The following is a 15,056-nucleotide window of genomic DNA, read 5'->3' on the forward strand; positions in this document are numbered from 1 at the left end:
AGGACCTGGATGTGATACCGTCACGAATAATTTTTTTTCGGCAACAGTCTACCCCTCGGGGCGTGGGAACCGTTTCGAAACCACGAAATCTGCCCCAAACGATAGCACGAGTCGGAGCGACGAGTTAAAAAAATTCATTGTTTTTGTCGCAGGTGATCCCCAGGAGGAGTGCACGAGGTGCGGGAAGATGTACATCTGCAACGGAACTCCGGAGGTTTGTCCCAAGTGTCGGGGCCAGAACAACGCCCCACACGGCGACTCCGCCGAGGACTCCAGCGGGAACCACACCGAAGACAGCAACACACCTGAATAAGCTCACAAGTGATTATCTGATAAGTGATCTGTACATAATATCGGCATGTTCTTGGTTCAAGTGCGTACTGAATCACGCTGTATATATTCAATGACTCTTGATTCTGCGGGACCCGCGTCCCTTATTTATAAAGTATTTATTCACGTTATCCTTAAGTTGATGAATTAGTCACGAGTCAAGTTGTTGTTGAGCGAGGACCAACTGCCATAGTGGGGTGATTATTTGATGATTTCCGTGCCCGGAACTCGCCGGATTTCTCGTTGTCACTCCGGGATTGGTTTAACATAAATTATGAGACACGTTACAAAATGGAGTTTTTATTCGTGATTGTAATATATTTTTTTATTGAAACATCAATTAGTTGACACGATATTCTAGACAGATAATAATTATAACGGCGCAGGACACGGCCTAATCTGACGAGCGTGACAGCATCGAGTTGACATATCTTTCTGACATCAGACTCCAATTAAACCTGCGAACATGATGACCGAGTATGTTTTAATGCGGGGATTATTGGATATGTCCATCGTAGCAAGAAAAGAACGTTCACCCAAATCCCACACACCTCACACACAAAGAACACACATGTCGGTACGGAGAACGCGTACGAGATGTGGAAACGTGAATGGTTACGATGTGTGGATTATTCCGCCAAGACGAGAACACATGAGGACATTATTGTGATTTTTTTGAAACGTTAAATTTTTGTGCAAGCCAAAATTGAACAATGTATGTAAAGTGATTTTGTTGAAAATCCTACTCAAGAACTGTCAAATTCGAAAAAAATAAAGATAACTAAAGTCTATTCAAAAATCAAAAAACCACCATCTGTTGCTTTAGGTTGGTAACATTTAAAAAGCCCTAGGTAGATATTTTTTCATATGTTGGGAACTATAAATTATGACATTTATTTGATTCAAAATAAAATTCAATTCACATTTCATTTATTTATTGATTCTTATTATTTTTACTTAAACATGCCCAGAAAAACAAGACACTTAATAAACATTTAACCAAAAAATTACAAATCTCACCAAATTTTACACTAGACAGCGTTGCCGATAGTAATTATCGAGGAAAATGCGACGTTGGTGGTTTTTTGATTTTTGAATGGACTTTACAAATAAACAGTTTTCTTATGTGCAATTAAAAAGTAAAAAAAAAGAAGAAAACGTTTTGTTATACTCCCTCTGTGGTTTTATTTTTTAAAGCGTGAAAATTTTTACAAAAGTATACAGGGTGTATCTGAAAAACGTGTGTTAATTTTAACCAGTGGAAGAACTCGCTAATTTATGAAAGTTTGCTCTATAACATTTTGCAAAATTCCCAATTTGTGACGCTTTTTCGTAAAAAAATCAAATAGAAAACATGTCTCATTTAACAAGCTCTGCTACGTATTTAAATTAACACACGTATTTTAGATGCACCCTGTATACTCCATCTTGTGTCTTGTGAGAAAGTGCATCATCTTGTTTCCAATCAGGCTTCTCAATCTAAAATCTAAAAACAACGTTAGGAAAAAATAAACTAAAAGTCTTTTTTTGGAATTTTGTTGAAGCTTTATTTATTACATATTTAAAACGAAAATATATTCCAGAAAATAAGATAATCAACATTTTGAACCCACTTTGTCATTTTGACTAAGAAATATCCAGAAAATGAGATGGTCAAGCATTTCAAGACAGTTTACGGAACTTTTATCATTGCAAAAGACTTTAATTTCCTTTTTGGAATAATTCTGATTTTAATAAAGCACCAAAAATAAAATTACATAGGTAGGTACTGTCTAGTGTAACAGGATTGAAAACATATTCCAAAAGATAAATTAGTCAACCATTGTTAATAATTGGTTTATTAAAAGAATTATTTACACTAAGAGTGAGGAAAGCAAAGCTTTCGTTCACGCGAACGAAAGCAACGTCTCGAGTGCTGTATTGGGTTTTGTTCGATACCTCCTTAGAAAGTGAGTCTGTAACTTTGTATTCAATATTTTAAATAAAAATAAATCACATTTTTGAACGCATCTGTTGCTATGGAAAAAATTAAATAAAAAATAAAAATGGTTATATGTCCCTGATGATGTCCTGGAAGAGGCAAGTGTCGCGAGGTACCGAATGTTGCCTAAAATTCAAAATGACGTTATCAGAAAGAATTATTAGAAAATTACGAGTGAATGAAAACCAGTGAGTGAAAGACAGTGAGCGAAAGAGAAGCCTTCACCCACTGAAAACTATGAATACAGACTCACTTTCTAGGGAGGTATCAAACAAATATATAGTATGATCAAAAGTCTTTGGATCGCGATAGCCATGAAGTGTAAAAAGCATCTATAGAATTATTTATTTCTACAGCCCGTAGTTTTTATGTGTACTTCAAAGTAGTGCTAATCTCTCACGGAAGTCACGGAACTCATTTAAACATAAACGAGGCGAATAAACCCAATTACATAAGATATCTTGTTAATTCCAGGGCAAGCTTGATCCAAAGACTTTTTGATCATACGATATTAATATCCAATCCATTAAATAAAAGCAAGCCCAGAAAATAAAATGGTCAATCACTTGGAACCAGTTTGTGTACAGTTGGTGCAAAAAAAAACGGGAACTGTCAGAATAAAATTGACACATTTTTGCAATTTTTCCATAGTGTGAAACTTTCTTACGAGAGATAGGTTAGAATTAGCGTCAAAATTCAATGACATTTTTAAAAAATCACTTGATAGGAATTGTCAAGTAGACAATTAATTGACAAATCGACAAAACCAAATTTACATTAGGAAAATTTTCGTTTCCCGTTTTTTTTGCAACCAACTGTATCTATGATTTATACACTATTCAGTGACATTAGGAAAAGAAAATTCCTAAACAAAATAAAAAAATTCTATTTATTTCATAAATATGTAATCAATCCCAATACTACATTTACATACAAGAAAAGTCGGTAACAATATACCTATTGTCTGTGTAATAAAATCGGTCAACAATTTCTCGAATTTTAAGAAACTTGTAACCATTCATATTTTCCACAGCTCTGGCGACCATTATATCTGCCAACTTCTTCTTGAACAGACTGTACCCACTCCTTAACAACTCCACTTCATTATTACCAATTATTCAAAATAATTTTAAACCTTCAGGTAGGTCCATTCCAGATCCCCTCGCCCCAACCACTTTAACCACATATTCATATTAAACCTACCCTGCAATTTGTCGACGCCACAGCCTCATCATCGTCCTTTAAATAACAAAAGGGAAAAAGTTGTGACGCCAGCAAGTACCAGTTGGTACTTCAGCAAGCAGCGAAGGCGTATTTTTATTAATAATCTGACGACTGCGCCGCTCTTGTAATGTGAACTGACTGTGACATATCCGACTTGACAGCCGACAATACGTCTTCTCCACCATGATCGATCGATCTAATCGCCTATTAAAACACTCGTCATTTGCCATCGATTTGCTGTAAACACCTTCGTAAAAAGAGAATGTCGTCTCAATTAAAGCATGTGCGCTTATTGTAAGCCGGAAAAATGATATTGTCGAGAATGGAGTTTAACGAATCGTCGACGCACCAAAGCGTTCTTATTGGCGGTTGAGAATCGACATGCAAGTCGTGACGTCTGGGAGAAAATGTGATTAGCAGAAAACGTGTTAATTAATGAAGTAATCTGAAGTTAGTAATGGTGCGTCGACGATTTGATTAGCTCAGGAATGTAGATATCTATAAGGTAAGATGTTTACAATAAAAAAAAACCTTAGGTTTATCTATCAGTTAGTCGTAAAGGTAGTACATATTAGGTCGTATACCAAATAACCATGATCAATAACCGCGGCATCTATTGACAGTTCAATTTATTTCTAGTTGTACTTACACATGTAAAACATTTTTCTAATATTAAACGTATACTATTAGAGGTAATTACAAATACAATGCTCAGTTAGTTTAATCGTGTTTATGTTAGACTATAATTTACTTGTAAATAGTGTCCAACGTAACAACTATATTAAAGGTTGACATCTATTATATCTAGTCAAATGTGTTATAATTTTTATCTATTATTTTATGCTTTTGTATACTAATTAATTGGAATAAATAATATCAACGCTTTAGTGTAACTTGTTTTATTTCGGACGCAAGAAACCTTCGTAATCAGTCTAAGACAACTGAAGACTACAATAAGAAACAAGAATAAATTAGAAAATTTAAATTTTACATGAACTGACAACACTCACTACGCTCGTGTGTGTAAACTTTCCACTCGTAAAGAAAAGTAGTGCTTTATACACACGTTGCACAAATAACTATAGTGAAATTTTTTTAATAAACAATTGTCAGTGTCAAAATTAAGTAAAAAACCACACTGTACCACCCTAAAATGTGCACATACGGACCAGCTGAATAACAATTTTACACCAAATCATAGTTAAGGTTATGTTCGCTTCCCGTACCTTTGTTCCATGAATTCATTTTCAAAATAAATTTAATGAGAAATCAGACCAAATCTTTTTCGAATTTGAAATAAACTCTCGCTCCTCAGGGCGCAGACTCAGTTACATTAGAAAAATGTTGACAGTCAGTGTGACAAATCGTATTATCATGAAAATCACTGTTCGGCTCATACCAACATGACAACGTTTTGACAATTATTGTTTATTAAAAAATTTCAATTATACAGCGTGATCAACAATGACTGAGTCTGTTGGCAATGAAACAATTGAAAAATATTGGTGTTTTTCTGTTTCGTAATTGGCACTGACCGGATGTTTTAACTTGACACGACATTAAAAAAAATAGGTTATGTCGGGTATGTTTATGCTGTTACAAAAGTGACCCTTTGATGGTAAACGTAAAATTCGCCTGTCAACTCTGTCAAAGCTGACAACCGGAAATGCGTTTAGATTACAGTGGTACCAAAATCATTCAAATTTTCATTGTTACCAACAGATTCAGTCATTCTTGATCACGTTGTACATAACTACTCTCGTGTCAAAAATAAATTACTCCCTGGGATTTAGGGATATTCGTTACTAGGTTGCCATAAATTTGGTTAGGTTGGAGGCTATGTGGTTTCTGGTGACAAACAAAAGATATCCCAAAAATGTAAGACAGCAAATTAATTGTAACAGTTGCAAATGACTCATTTCTCGCTAAGTGATAGATGATTTTTCGTTTCACAATCAATTTTGGTTAGGTACTGGCGGATTTAATCTCTCAATCCAAAGTAACCAACCTTTGAAAATTCTAGTTACACACAACATGAAAAACGTTATTTCCCTAAAAGTTCGAATTCTAGGAAGTAATTTATTTTTGACACGAGAGTAGGTACTATCGCGGCCAAAATACTTTGGTCGTCACTTTTTGACACTTCAAATGTAAATAAATATGGTATTAATGTCAATATACATGACAATTTCAAATTATTCTTGTCAAAAATATGGCATCTTCAGTTTTTGATAAATATAGAATCGTCTTACTTGCTTCTGAAGGTTGTCTAAACCGCGACCATGTTGATCTTTCGCTTTTGAACCCTGCCTTCGCAGCTGGGATTTACCCCACCCGTATGACACTGATGGATTAAAATAATTTTGACAACAGTAAAAAATAAGGTTAAACATCCTAAAGCTTGCTTTACAATTGGATATCATTTATGTCACATTGACGACCAAAGTATTTTGGCCGCGATAGTACATACTTATTTTAAATTGATACAACAGACATAATCTCTTGTGGAAGTCCCCGTATAGTGTGGATAAGTATTTTTTACATATTTTCCATCATTGTCGTCAACATTAACCTCCAATTGGCAATTTATGATTGGGTTTGTTCTTAATTTTGGGTTCTATTTTCACTTAAAAACAATTTTTTAGGGATTTATAACAGAAAATTGAAAAACGGACGTAATAACGAAATAAATAAGGGTAGCAAAGTATCATTGTATGTACTGTCGCGAGCAAAAAATTCTGGTCGTCAATGTCATTTCAAAATTTGGTTAGATTGTCACAAATTAAACATTTTTCCCTGCCTGATTACGCCCATGTCAACAAAGTGTCAAAAAAATGAGAAAAAAATGACATTTAATGTCATACAACATGATGAAAGGTTATGATATTTACGACTGTTCTGTTCATTTTCTGTTGTGTCAAAGCATGATTATAACGACCAGTTTTTTTGCTCGCGACAGTAATTACTACAGGGTTATTATAAATGTTTCTAACATCGTAGGTGGCTGTGCGCTATGCTTTAGGTGCGCCGCTACGTCAACTAGTTGTTAGAAATATTTATAATAACCCCATACTTTTCAGCACGAACGGGATAATCCCTCAGTAGTCAGTACTGCATTTATTTAATGGAATGATGATTTAATAATGATGCAATTTTAATCACTTTTGACAGATGACAGAGTAGTAGGACGTTTTTATCGCGATAAACATTTTTGATTGGATGAAAACAAGCGCTCTGATTGGCTGAACACGCACGTTTGATGTACGTGGGAGTTAAGCCGGTTAAAAAAATGGCCTACTATACATGTTACGTACCAAGTGAGAATAAAAGATGGAAGCAAATTTAATACATATATTGGCATCACTGGGCAATTAGTAACGTCATTGTCAACATGTCATCTCATCTTAATTAGTTTTTTACGTTAGGATTTTCGAAGTTTAGTGTTTATTATGCATAATTGACATCGTAAATAAGATCTTACAAAATAATGATGAAAACAAGTTTTATTAAGGTGAATTAATTATTTATTATTTATTCATTATTATCATTTCGAAATCTCTTCGACAATGAACCAGTACAATAAAACAATTGTGCTCAGTAGTAAAAACCATTTCTAAAAATAAAGCATGAAAATGACAGATTTGTTATATTTGACTATTGGTTTAATATTTAATGTTCAATAGTTGTATGTATTTGAAAATCGGATATGCCAACATAAGACTTAAAGTATGTTGCCAACTTAATAAAAACACCTATAGTCACTTGGTATTTAACAGTATTGTATGTGCGTACATGGTCTGAGAAGATTGTTTTATTCATGATTTTTTTTTCTAAAGGGACAAAGAGTAAAAAAAGAGATTCACCTTGAGTCTGGCAAGTAATTGTTGAAGATTCTCGTCTGGAAAAGGAACTCGGAATTTTTATTTGTCTTATTATGAACGTAACTTATCCATTTTATTATCAATGACGCGAAGTTGTGAAAGCTTGAAAACCATTAAGTGTTCATTCATTATATTTGTCTCATTTACCTACTCGTTTTATGTAAAAAACTAAATAAGCAACCCTCATTGGGCAGTGACAGTTTAAATTCGAAATGGTCTACTGCTACTGCAAAACTTATCCGCTAGTTCTTGGAACAACAACACAACAATTTTTTCTTTCTTAAGAAGAGAAACAAAAATTCAAATACAAATACATACAATAAACTTAAGAAATATAGTCCAATTTTTACCCTTTTGCGATGACGTCATTATCTAGTAACTTTACGTATGTTTGAGCTAGAATCAGAAACAAATTTGAATTGATCATAAATATGTATGTAACTATAAATGTGTCAAATTTGTTGACAATTGCTTTGAAAGGTTATGTTTGTAATCAATGTAATAAGTGAAAGAAATTAAAAATTGTCAAATTGACAGAAGCATAAAAGAACCTCAAAGTGACCATCAATAAATAAACGTGCCTTTTTTTTTGTTTTTTTCTATTTCTGTAGTTTCAATAAAGAGAAAGTGAGGAAGGAAATCGTGACGTCACCTCAAAAAAGTAAAAATTGGACTATACTCGCACTTAAAAAACATATTCTCGAGAAAAATACAATATAATAATTTTGCTAAAAATACCTGGCTTAGTTGTGATTAATTAATTTCTTATATGAATATACAGGTGTTCCAAAATTGGCGTACTAACTACTTACTACCTTATCGAGGATGTTTAAATGTTGTACATGAAAAAAATATGGAAAAAATGTTTCAGACAAAAAATCAATGATTTCCAAAGCTACTAAATTCTCTATTATGCAGGATTAGATATTGGTAGTGAGTGGTCTTGTACTTTGTGATAATATGTACGATTAGAGGTAGCTGTCATGACAATTTAATACATATATTTCGAAATAATTGACCTGTTAAGCGCCACTTTCAAAGACCACCAAATCAGCAAATAAGTCCAATAGAATTTTTTTAACATTTTTCTGACGTTTACGGTAATCTCTTCTACACCGTAGTGCACCGTTAGTACGCCATTTTTGGGACACGCTGTATCTAAATTGGTAGGTACACGGTTCCAAAGTTTGTGTAATTACTACAAAGACTTTGTTCCTTGATGAAGCATTAATTTTAACATTCATTGCTAGTTGATCATGATCGATTTGTTTTTAATTATAAACTATTGACTGGTGAATTATGTTCATTAAATACAACCACTGTATATTTATAGTTCATTATTAGTTTTCTACGCAAGCAAATAATCGTTATTGACATGATTATTGTAGAAAACATAATGATTTGTTTTTTTATTCAACTGTGCTTACCCTTCAACAATTACTTGAATCTTGAATAAAACTCTGATTAAGTAGAGTCGTTGGTTTTCATTTGTAAAACAATTAAGAATGTAATCATTGTCAGATGGCAAAAGTCTTAAAATGTTTTAAATATGTAAATCAAATCATGCAATAAAATGTACCTACCTAACACTTTTTTATTAACAAGACCCCAATCTCCCAAAGTGAACATGAACTTGCATCTATTACGTAATCGCGACATTTCCCAAGAAGTGCCAAGAATCATTACTTCAAAATCTTGTAAACCCCGTCGTCTATAAGAATAATCCATCATTTCCTCAGTCGTAACTGTTTCTTCTATATAAACATTTCTTTTGTGTCAACAGAGGTGAAGATTTTACTTACCCTCACTGATAGATTAGCCCCCAGTGTACTATTCATACATACAGGTACCATTTAAGTACACATAATCTGTGAAGAAGGTGAATATTTTCCAAATCTTTCCCTCCAGCGAACTGGTGCAAAATATTGTCAGTCAAAGTGTTATGTAGGCAACCAGTTATACTACACATGTAAACTACCTAGTGGAGAAAATCCTGAACAGGGATATTCCCTGACAGGAGTACAAAGATAAATCTTCTTAAAAAAGTAATAAGCTGATGTAAATATGACTTTCACAATGGTCTCGAGTCCCGTTCTATCGGTTACCCATCTATCTATGGGTTGTCGGAAGCCTGTCTGCCGGTCTTACATATCCATAAACAATGCGGTGTATTAATTGGAACAAATGACGGTGACTAAGTCGATAGCTAATCGCTTTTAACACATAGAGGTCCGACTGTGCTCGACTGGATGCAGCGTGGTTGTATCTCGTAGCATAAAGGAGCATCATTATCATGCAAATGAACAATGAACAATTATTGGTATTGGAAAGGCGGTTATCTCAAGTAGCATCGATTACATATCATTAACGTGAACCATTAATCAAGTAAAATCAAAGTAAGAAAAAATCACTTAGCTACCGCCCGGTCCGATACCATCTCAACATTGGTAAAACAAAACAGACTCTTCGTCTGACCAGAACATAATTAGTTATTTCATTGCCATCTGATTAACATAACAATAAGTAGATCCATTTTGGACTGTCAAGAGTATACCACACCCTGACGATCCCATGGATCGGCGACTAATGGTTTCCATTGCTGACATGTCAATGTAATATCTTACTGGTATTTTTTGGGCTGCATAGGACGTCAGCTCGGCACGTCATAATTTCTTATCTAATTTTTTGGAAGCTATAAATTATTGCTACCGTATCGAACGTATCAAATATGTTGTACATCTTGTCAGATTGTATGACAAATTGTTAATTAGTTACCAACATTAATAACAACAATAATTAAAGACGATCAAGTGTTATAACAAAATTCTGAAATTATTTTGTTTCGTTAAAAGTCGTAGTCATATTACAGGTGATCAAGAAGGACTGTTTAAGTTGGCAATACATTTTTTTATTCGGCTATTTACAACACTGCAACCGGATATGTTTTGTGGGATTATTTGATAGATATCTGACATTAATAACGACAAAATGATAGGTTATGAGAGTAAAAATTAACGGCAAAAAGAAATCAAAGTTGAATTCGGAACAATAATTTAAAAATTAACTAAAGGAAATTTTCGAAGTGCTACCCATTTTGCTCTAAACATAAATTAACTCTTCTCTCGAACGATTCACCAGCATGTTTAATTTAATTTGAAATGTCAAATTTGACTTGTCACTGATGCGGCTGTCAGTGTGAAGCCGTCAACAACCGGAAGCTACTTCAGTTGTGCCAATATATAAAATTCAGCATTACCAACTTAAACACTCCTTCTTGATCACCCCGTATTATTATTATTATAGATAATGGTGACAAAAAAAAAGGGAAAAATAAAATATCACAACTATAAAAAACGAAGTTATTTATAAGGTATTGAAAGTTACAAAGAGCTTATAGTAGCGGCCGGGGAAAATGGGAATCTGGAATACTTTTAATTGATTGTTTTAAGTGATTGTAGCGACAGAATTGTTATGCCGTGACAAATAAAATGTTTTCATTAATACCGGGTGATTTTAAATGATTGTGACTTTTTTTCTTAAGTTGAGAACATTTTTCATAAATTATTTTGGCAAACTTGATACCTCAACACATTGGCCTACGTACCTCATTTTGACATTTTATGTATTAATAAATTGTGTCAAATAGGCGAGGACGCCTATGTTTAGGTATGTCAACTATTACATTAAAAAGCAGAATAATCAACAATAATATTACCAACCTATGAAAAAAAGTCACAATCATTTAAAATCACCCGGTATAAGTTTGCCTAGAAGAACAGTTGCTCAATTGAAAAAGAAAGCTTCAAATTTTAATTATTATTTATTAGCAATGAACGAAAGCATTGATTTAAGTCATGACGATATTCATCTCATTAAGTTTGTAAATTTGTATATTCATTAATAAATAAGAACATTTCTTCAATATAGACAGAATAACTAATACATATAAAAAATTAAATAAAAAAAACTTGCAACAACATTATGGAATTACGTAAATTTTGATGTAAATATGTACCAAACTATATACAATATTTGAAAGTGTATTACATTTTGCGTTTATTACATTATTAATCAAAGATATGTCATAAGATAAAACCGAAAACTGATTTCATAACTATCACGAATATACCAGAAAGAATAATTAAAGAAAAAGTTATTGTAGTTTTTGATTTAGATTTATTTGTAGGAAATCAATACAATTTTTGTAGGAGTTACGGATTTACAATTTATTTTTTTTTGTTCGACACTGTCAGAATTTGAGAATTTTCTCCTGTGTGAACGGATTTTGATAAATGTCACAACTTGTCAAAACAAAACGTCAAGCTAATTTTAAAGATTTTAAGCGATTTGGAGCCTTTAAGGGGCTCGTCCAACAAAAAAACGTTGTATTCAACTCGTTCTTGTGTAAAATGAGCTTTTTTGGCACTCGTGGGCCTTTAAAACGCTCGTTTCACTCGACCTGGCCCACTCATGCCAAAAAAAGCCCAATTTACACGCGAACTCGTTAAATAATAGTAGTTTATTTGACGAGTTTGTGTGTAAATTGGGCCTTTTTTGGTTTCACTCGCGTTTTAAAATGGCCCACGCGTGCCTAAAAGGGCCCAATTTACACACGAACGAGTTGAATACAACGTTTTTTTGTTCGACTAGCCCCTTAAAGGCTCCCAATCGCTTAAAACCTTTAAAATTAGCTTGACGTCTCGTTTTGACAAGTTGTGACATTTATCAAAATCCGTTCACATAGGAGAAATTCTCAAATTCTGACAGTGTCGAACAAAAAAATACTATTAAATTGTAAATATGTAATCAAACAAACACAAAATATTTATATCATTTTATTTACACATACCTACCTATTTACCCTCTCTTCCTCGGTAGTGTTGCAGGGGTAGCTTTGAGAACTAAATTTTTAATTTTTGCTGTACCTACAACCCTTCTTGTCTCTACCTGCTCCCGTACCCGTACCTACTTATCTTTGCATGTTTAGTGACTTCGTGAGATACACGTGGTTTGCAAATTTCCAGCATAACGGTTTCACTTTGGATTTTCCTTCACCACAGAATTTTTTAGTTGACCACGTAAATAGTGTAAGTAGGTAGCTACATGGTACATGATTTATTTTAATCAGTGTTATAATTATTTTAATTGAAGTTTACTCAGCATGCACGAAAACTTGACGACCACGTGAAAAGCCAACAGGAATGTAGATTTTATAAGGTGAGTCGATGTTATTCCTCTTATGACATATGTATAAGATATACCTACGAGACACGATTTCAATTTTCAATAAGTACAAAATTAATCCTATAATGGAATTAATACCGATGAAAAATTTTCCATAAGGGGAGGATTTGAAAAGCAAGATAAAAATTGTAACGAATTAGGAAATTGTTGTCGAAAATCATTTAAATAAGCGTCAGAGTAATAAACTAATAAAGCTACTCGCCATTATCTTATTCCGAATGTTCCTTTGTAAATACCGATTTGCCTGTTTCAAAATGTGTAGGTGTACTAAGTACCGACATAATAAATCTGACGGATGTGATTAAATAAATGTTCAATAAAAGCAGACCAAAGTTACAACTCTCATTTTGTTTTTCAGAGCTTTCTCTCCTATTGAAAATTTTGTTGATTGCGGGGTATATCATTATACGAGTTTAACAAGACGTTGTATTATCAGCTATAATATAACTAGTGGTATGATTATTATCGATGATATTATGAGTGAAATTGTGCTGGAGATTTCACGAGTCCGAAGGACGAGTGAAATGTCCTGCTTCAATTTCACGAATTTAATATCATCGATGATTAATCATACCACGTGTTACATTCAATGAGACAATATAATGAATGAACTACAAAATTATTCATTTATTTGTCAAACTGACAAATTTATTTCAATCAAAAATCTTAACGACGAAAGTAAATAAGATAATAATTTTTTTGTTTTTTTATTATCGCTGTGATAGCCATGCAACTAAGGACTTGACGCGTTTTCATTGGATCATTCATGATCACGTGATACATGAATTATATTGTCACATGAACATGAGTGTGTTTAAAGCACGATGAGTGTAGCGTGAAGTGCTCTAACGGAACGAAAGCGATAATACGTCTTGTTAAACGAGTATAATATACTATTTTAGTATTTTATCTACTTTGCTTTACTAATCCCTGAAATTTCGGCTGCTCAAGCTTTCATATTAGACTAGGGACTTTCGTGTGGGTTGGTAATAGACATTTTTCACAAAAATGTAAGGTTATACTTACTAAATTTACCTCGCAGCTTCATTCGTTACCTTGACGCTTGACGTCAAACGGCTAAAAGTTACCAAAAAAAGTTTAATAATAGGGATGCTTCATTATTAAACTGTTTTCGGTATAATAATGAGCCTATTTGTAACTCAAAGTAGATAAAAAAATGTTTCTTCATGCAGTAGTTTAACTGAGCGTTATTTATATCTTTTTCACTATCCCTATTTCGGTAGTTGGACAGACCAAGATATTTTTGCATTTTAATTAAATCTTTTTCATATATTGGGTGATTCAAAATGATTGTGGCCAAGTATGGTAACTATGTACGAAAATTTATGTGGCAACTGTGTGAATGGGGTAGAGTTGAGATTTGTATGACATTTCATAAGCGTGCATTTGATTTTTCAACTCCATTACACATTGATTTGACAACTTACAAAATTGCGCGACTATGAACTGTCAAGGAAATGTCAACTCTACCCTACCCACACAGTTGCCACATAAATTTTCGTACATAGTTGCCATACTTGGCCACAATTATTTTGAATCACCCAATATGTATTTCTTTCTCGTAAAAAAATTAATAAATCACCAAAATAATTTTGAGAAACGCCGTGCTATCTTCTTTTTTTTCACTGGAATATTTTTAATGAAGCATTATTAGTTTTCATAAATGGTTATTTACGAACCGAGTACGAGAAGACATTTTTCGCGCATGAGCCCATTATTTCCTCGAATGTGCTGAATACGTCTTCGCGCGTCGAAGTTTGTATAATATTCTTTGAAACTCTTTCGAAATTTTCAACGTCCAAATTGGAAAAATGGGGTTTTGTAAACCAGATTTTATTATTATCAAGTCAAATTTTTTTCAGGCCAATGCTTTTTGGATGATTTTGAAGCACTAGTGCGCGAAATCTAGATTCGCGGTTAACTGTTGCGGTCACGAAATGTCATGGTAGTGAGTTCAAAATAGTAATTTGTGCAACTAGTTATGAAAGTCATACTTTTTTCATGAATTTGCAGTTTGATTAACGAGGACGTAGCCCTAGTGCAAGTAAATAAGTGAAAAAGAAGAGACTTTCATAACGTGTTGTACACACTATTTTTTGCATATCGATGTAAGTTAAGAAATTTGGTCCAAAAGGATTAATGAAAAATTACAAAAAAATAGGTATGCTTTAACAATAAAATGATGCAAAAAAGTACTACTTTCACTACGATTTTTCGTGTAAAAAAGTGCCACTTTCATTACGATATGCAAAAAAATATTTTTTAAATGCTGTGCTTATGGGGCCCTTTGAAAAAATTGCCGCTGTATTTTTCTGACACCCAGGTTTGACTCTACAACACAGACCCCTTGGCTGTATTGTTACGCCACTGCTTGA

The 15,056-nt window shown here is 33.3% G+C and overlaps 1 protein-coding gene across 2 annotated transcripts in view; it reads left to right on the forward strand.

The window, feature by feature from the left end:
- LOC138127051 (zinc finger protein 787-like) overlaps nucleotides 1-15,056 on the forward strand; it is a 185,496-nt gene that overhangs the window by 145,291 nt on the left and 25,149 nt on the right. Inside the window, exon 7 of one of the 2 annotated variants that reach the window (XR_011158076.1) lies at nucleotides 153-1,156. Coding sequence is in view for 1 of the 2 variants with exons in the window: in XM_069042915.1 (XP_068899016.1) it covers nucleotides 153-313 (161 nt within the window). In the remaining variant the exon portion in view is untranslated. Of the gene's footprint in view, nucleotides 1-152; nucleotides 4,412-15,056 lie in introns of those variants that run through there. The other variant, XM_069042915.1, reaches the window with a different exon arrangement.

The sequence above is a fragment of the Tenebrio molitor genome, chromosome 3 (genome assembly GCF_963966145.1).
Source record: "Tenebrio molitor chromosome 3, icTenMoli1.1, whole genome shotgun sequence".
NCBI classification, from domain to species: Eukaryota; Metazoa; Arthropoda; class Insecta; order Coleoptera; family Tenebrionidae; genus Tenebrio; species Tenebrio molitor.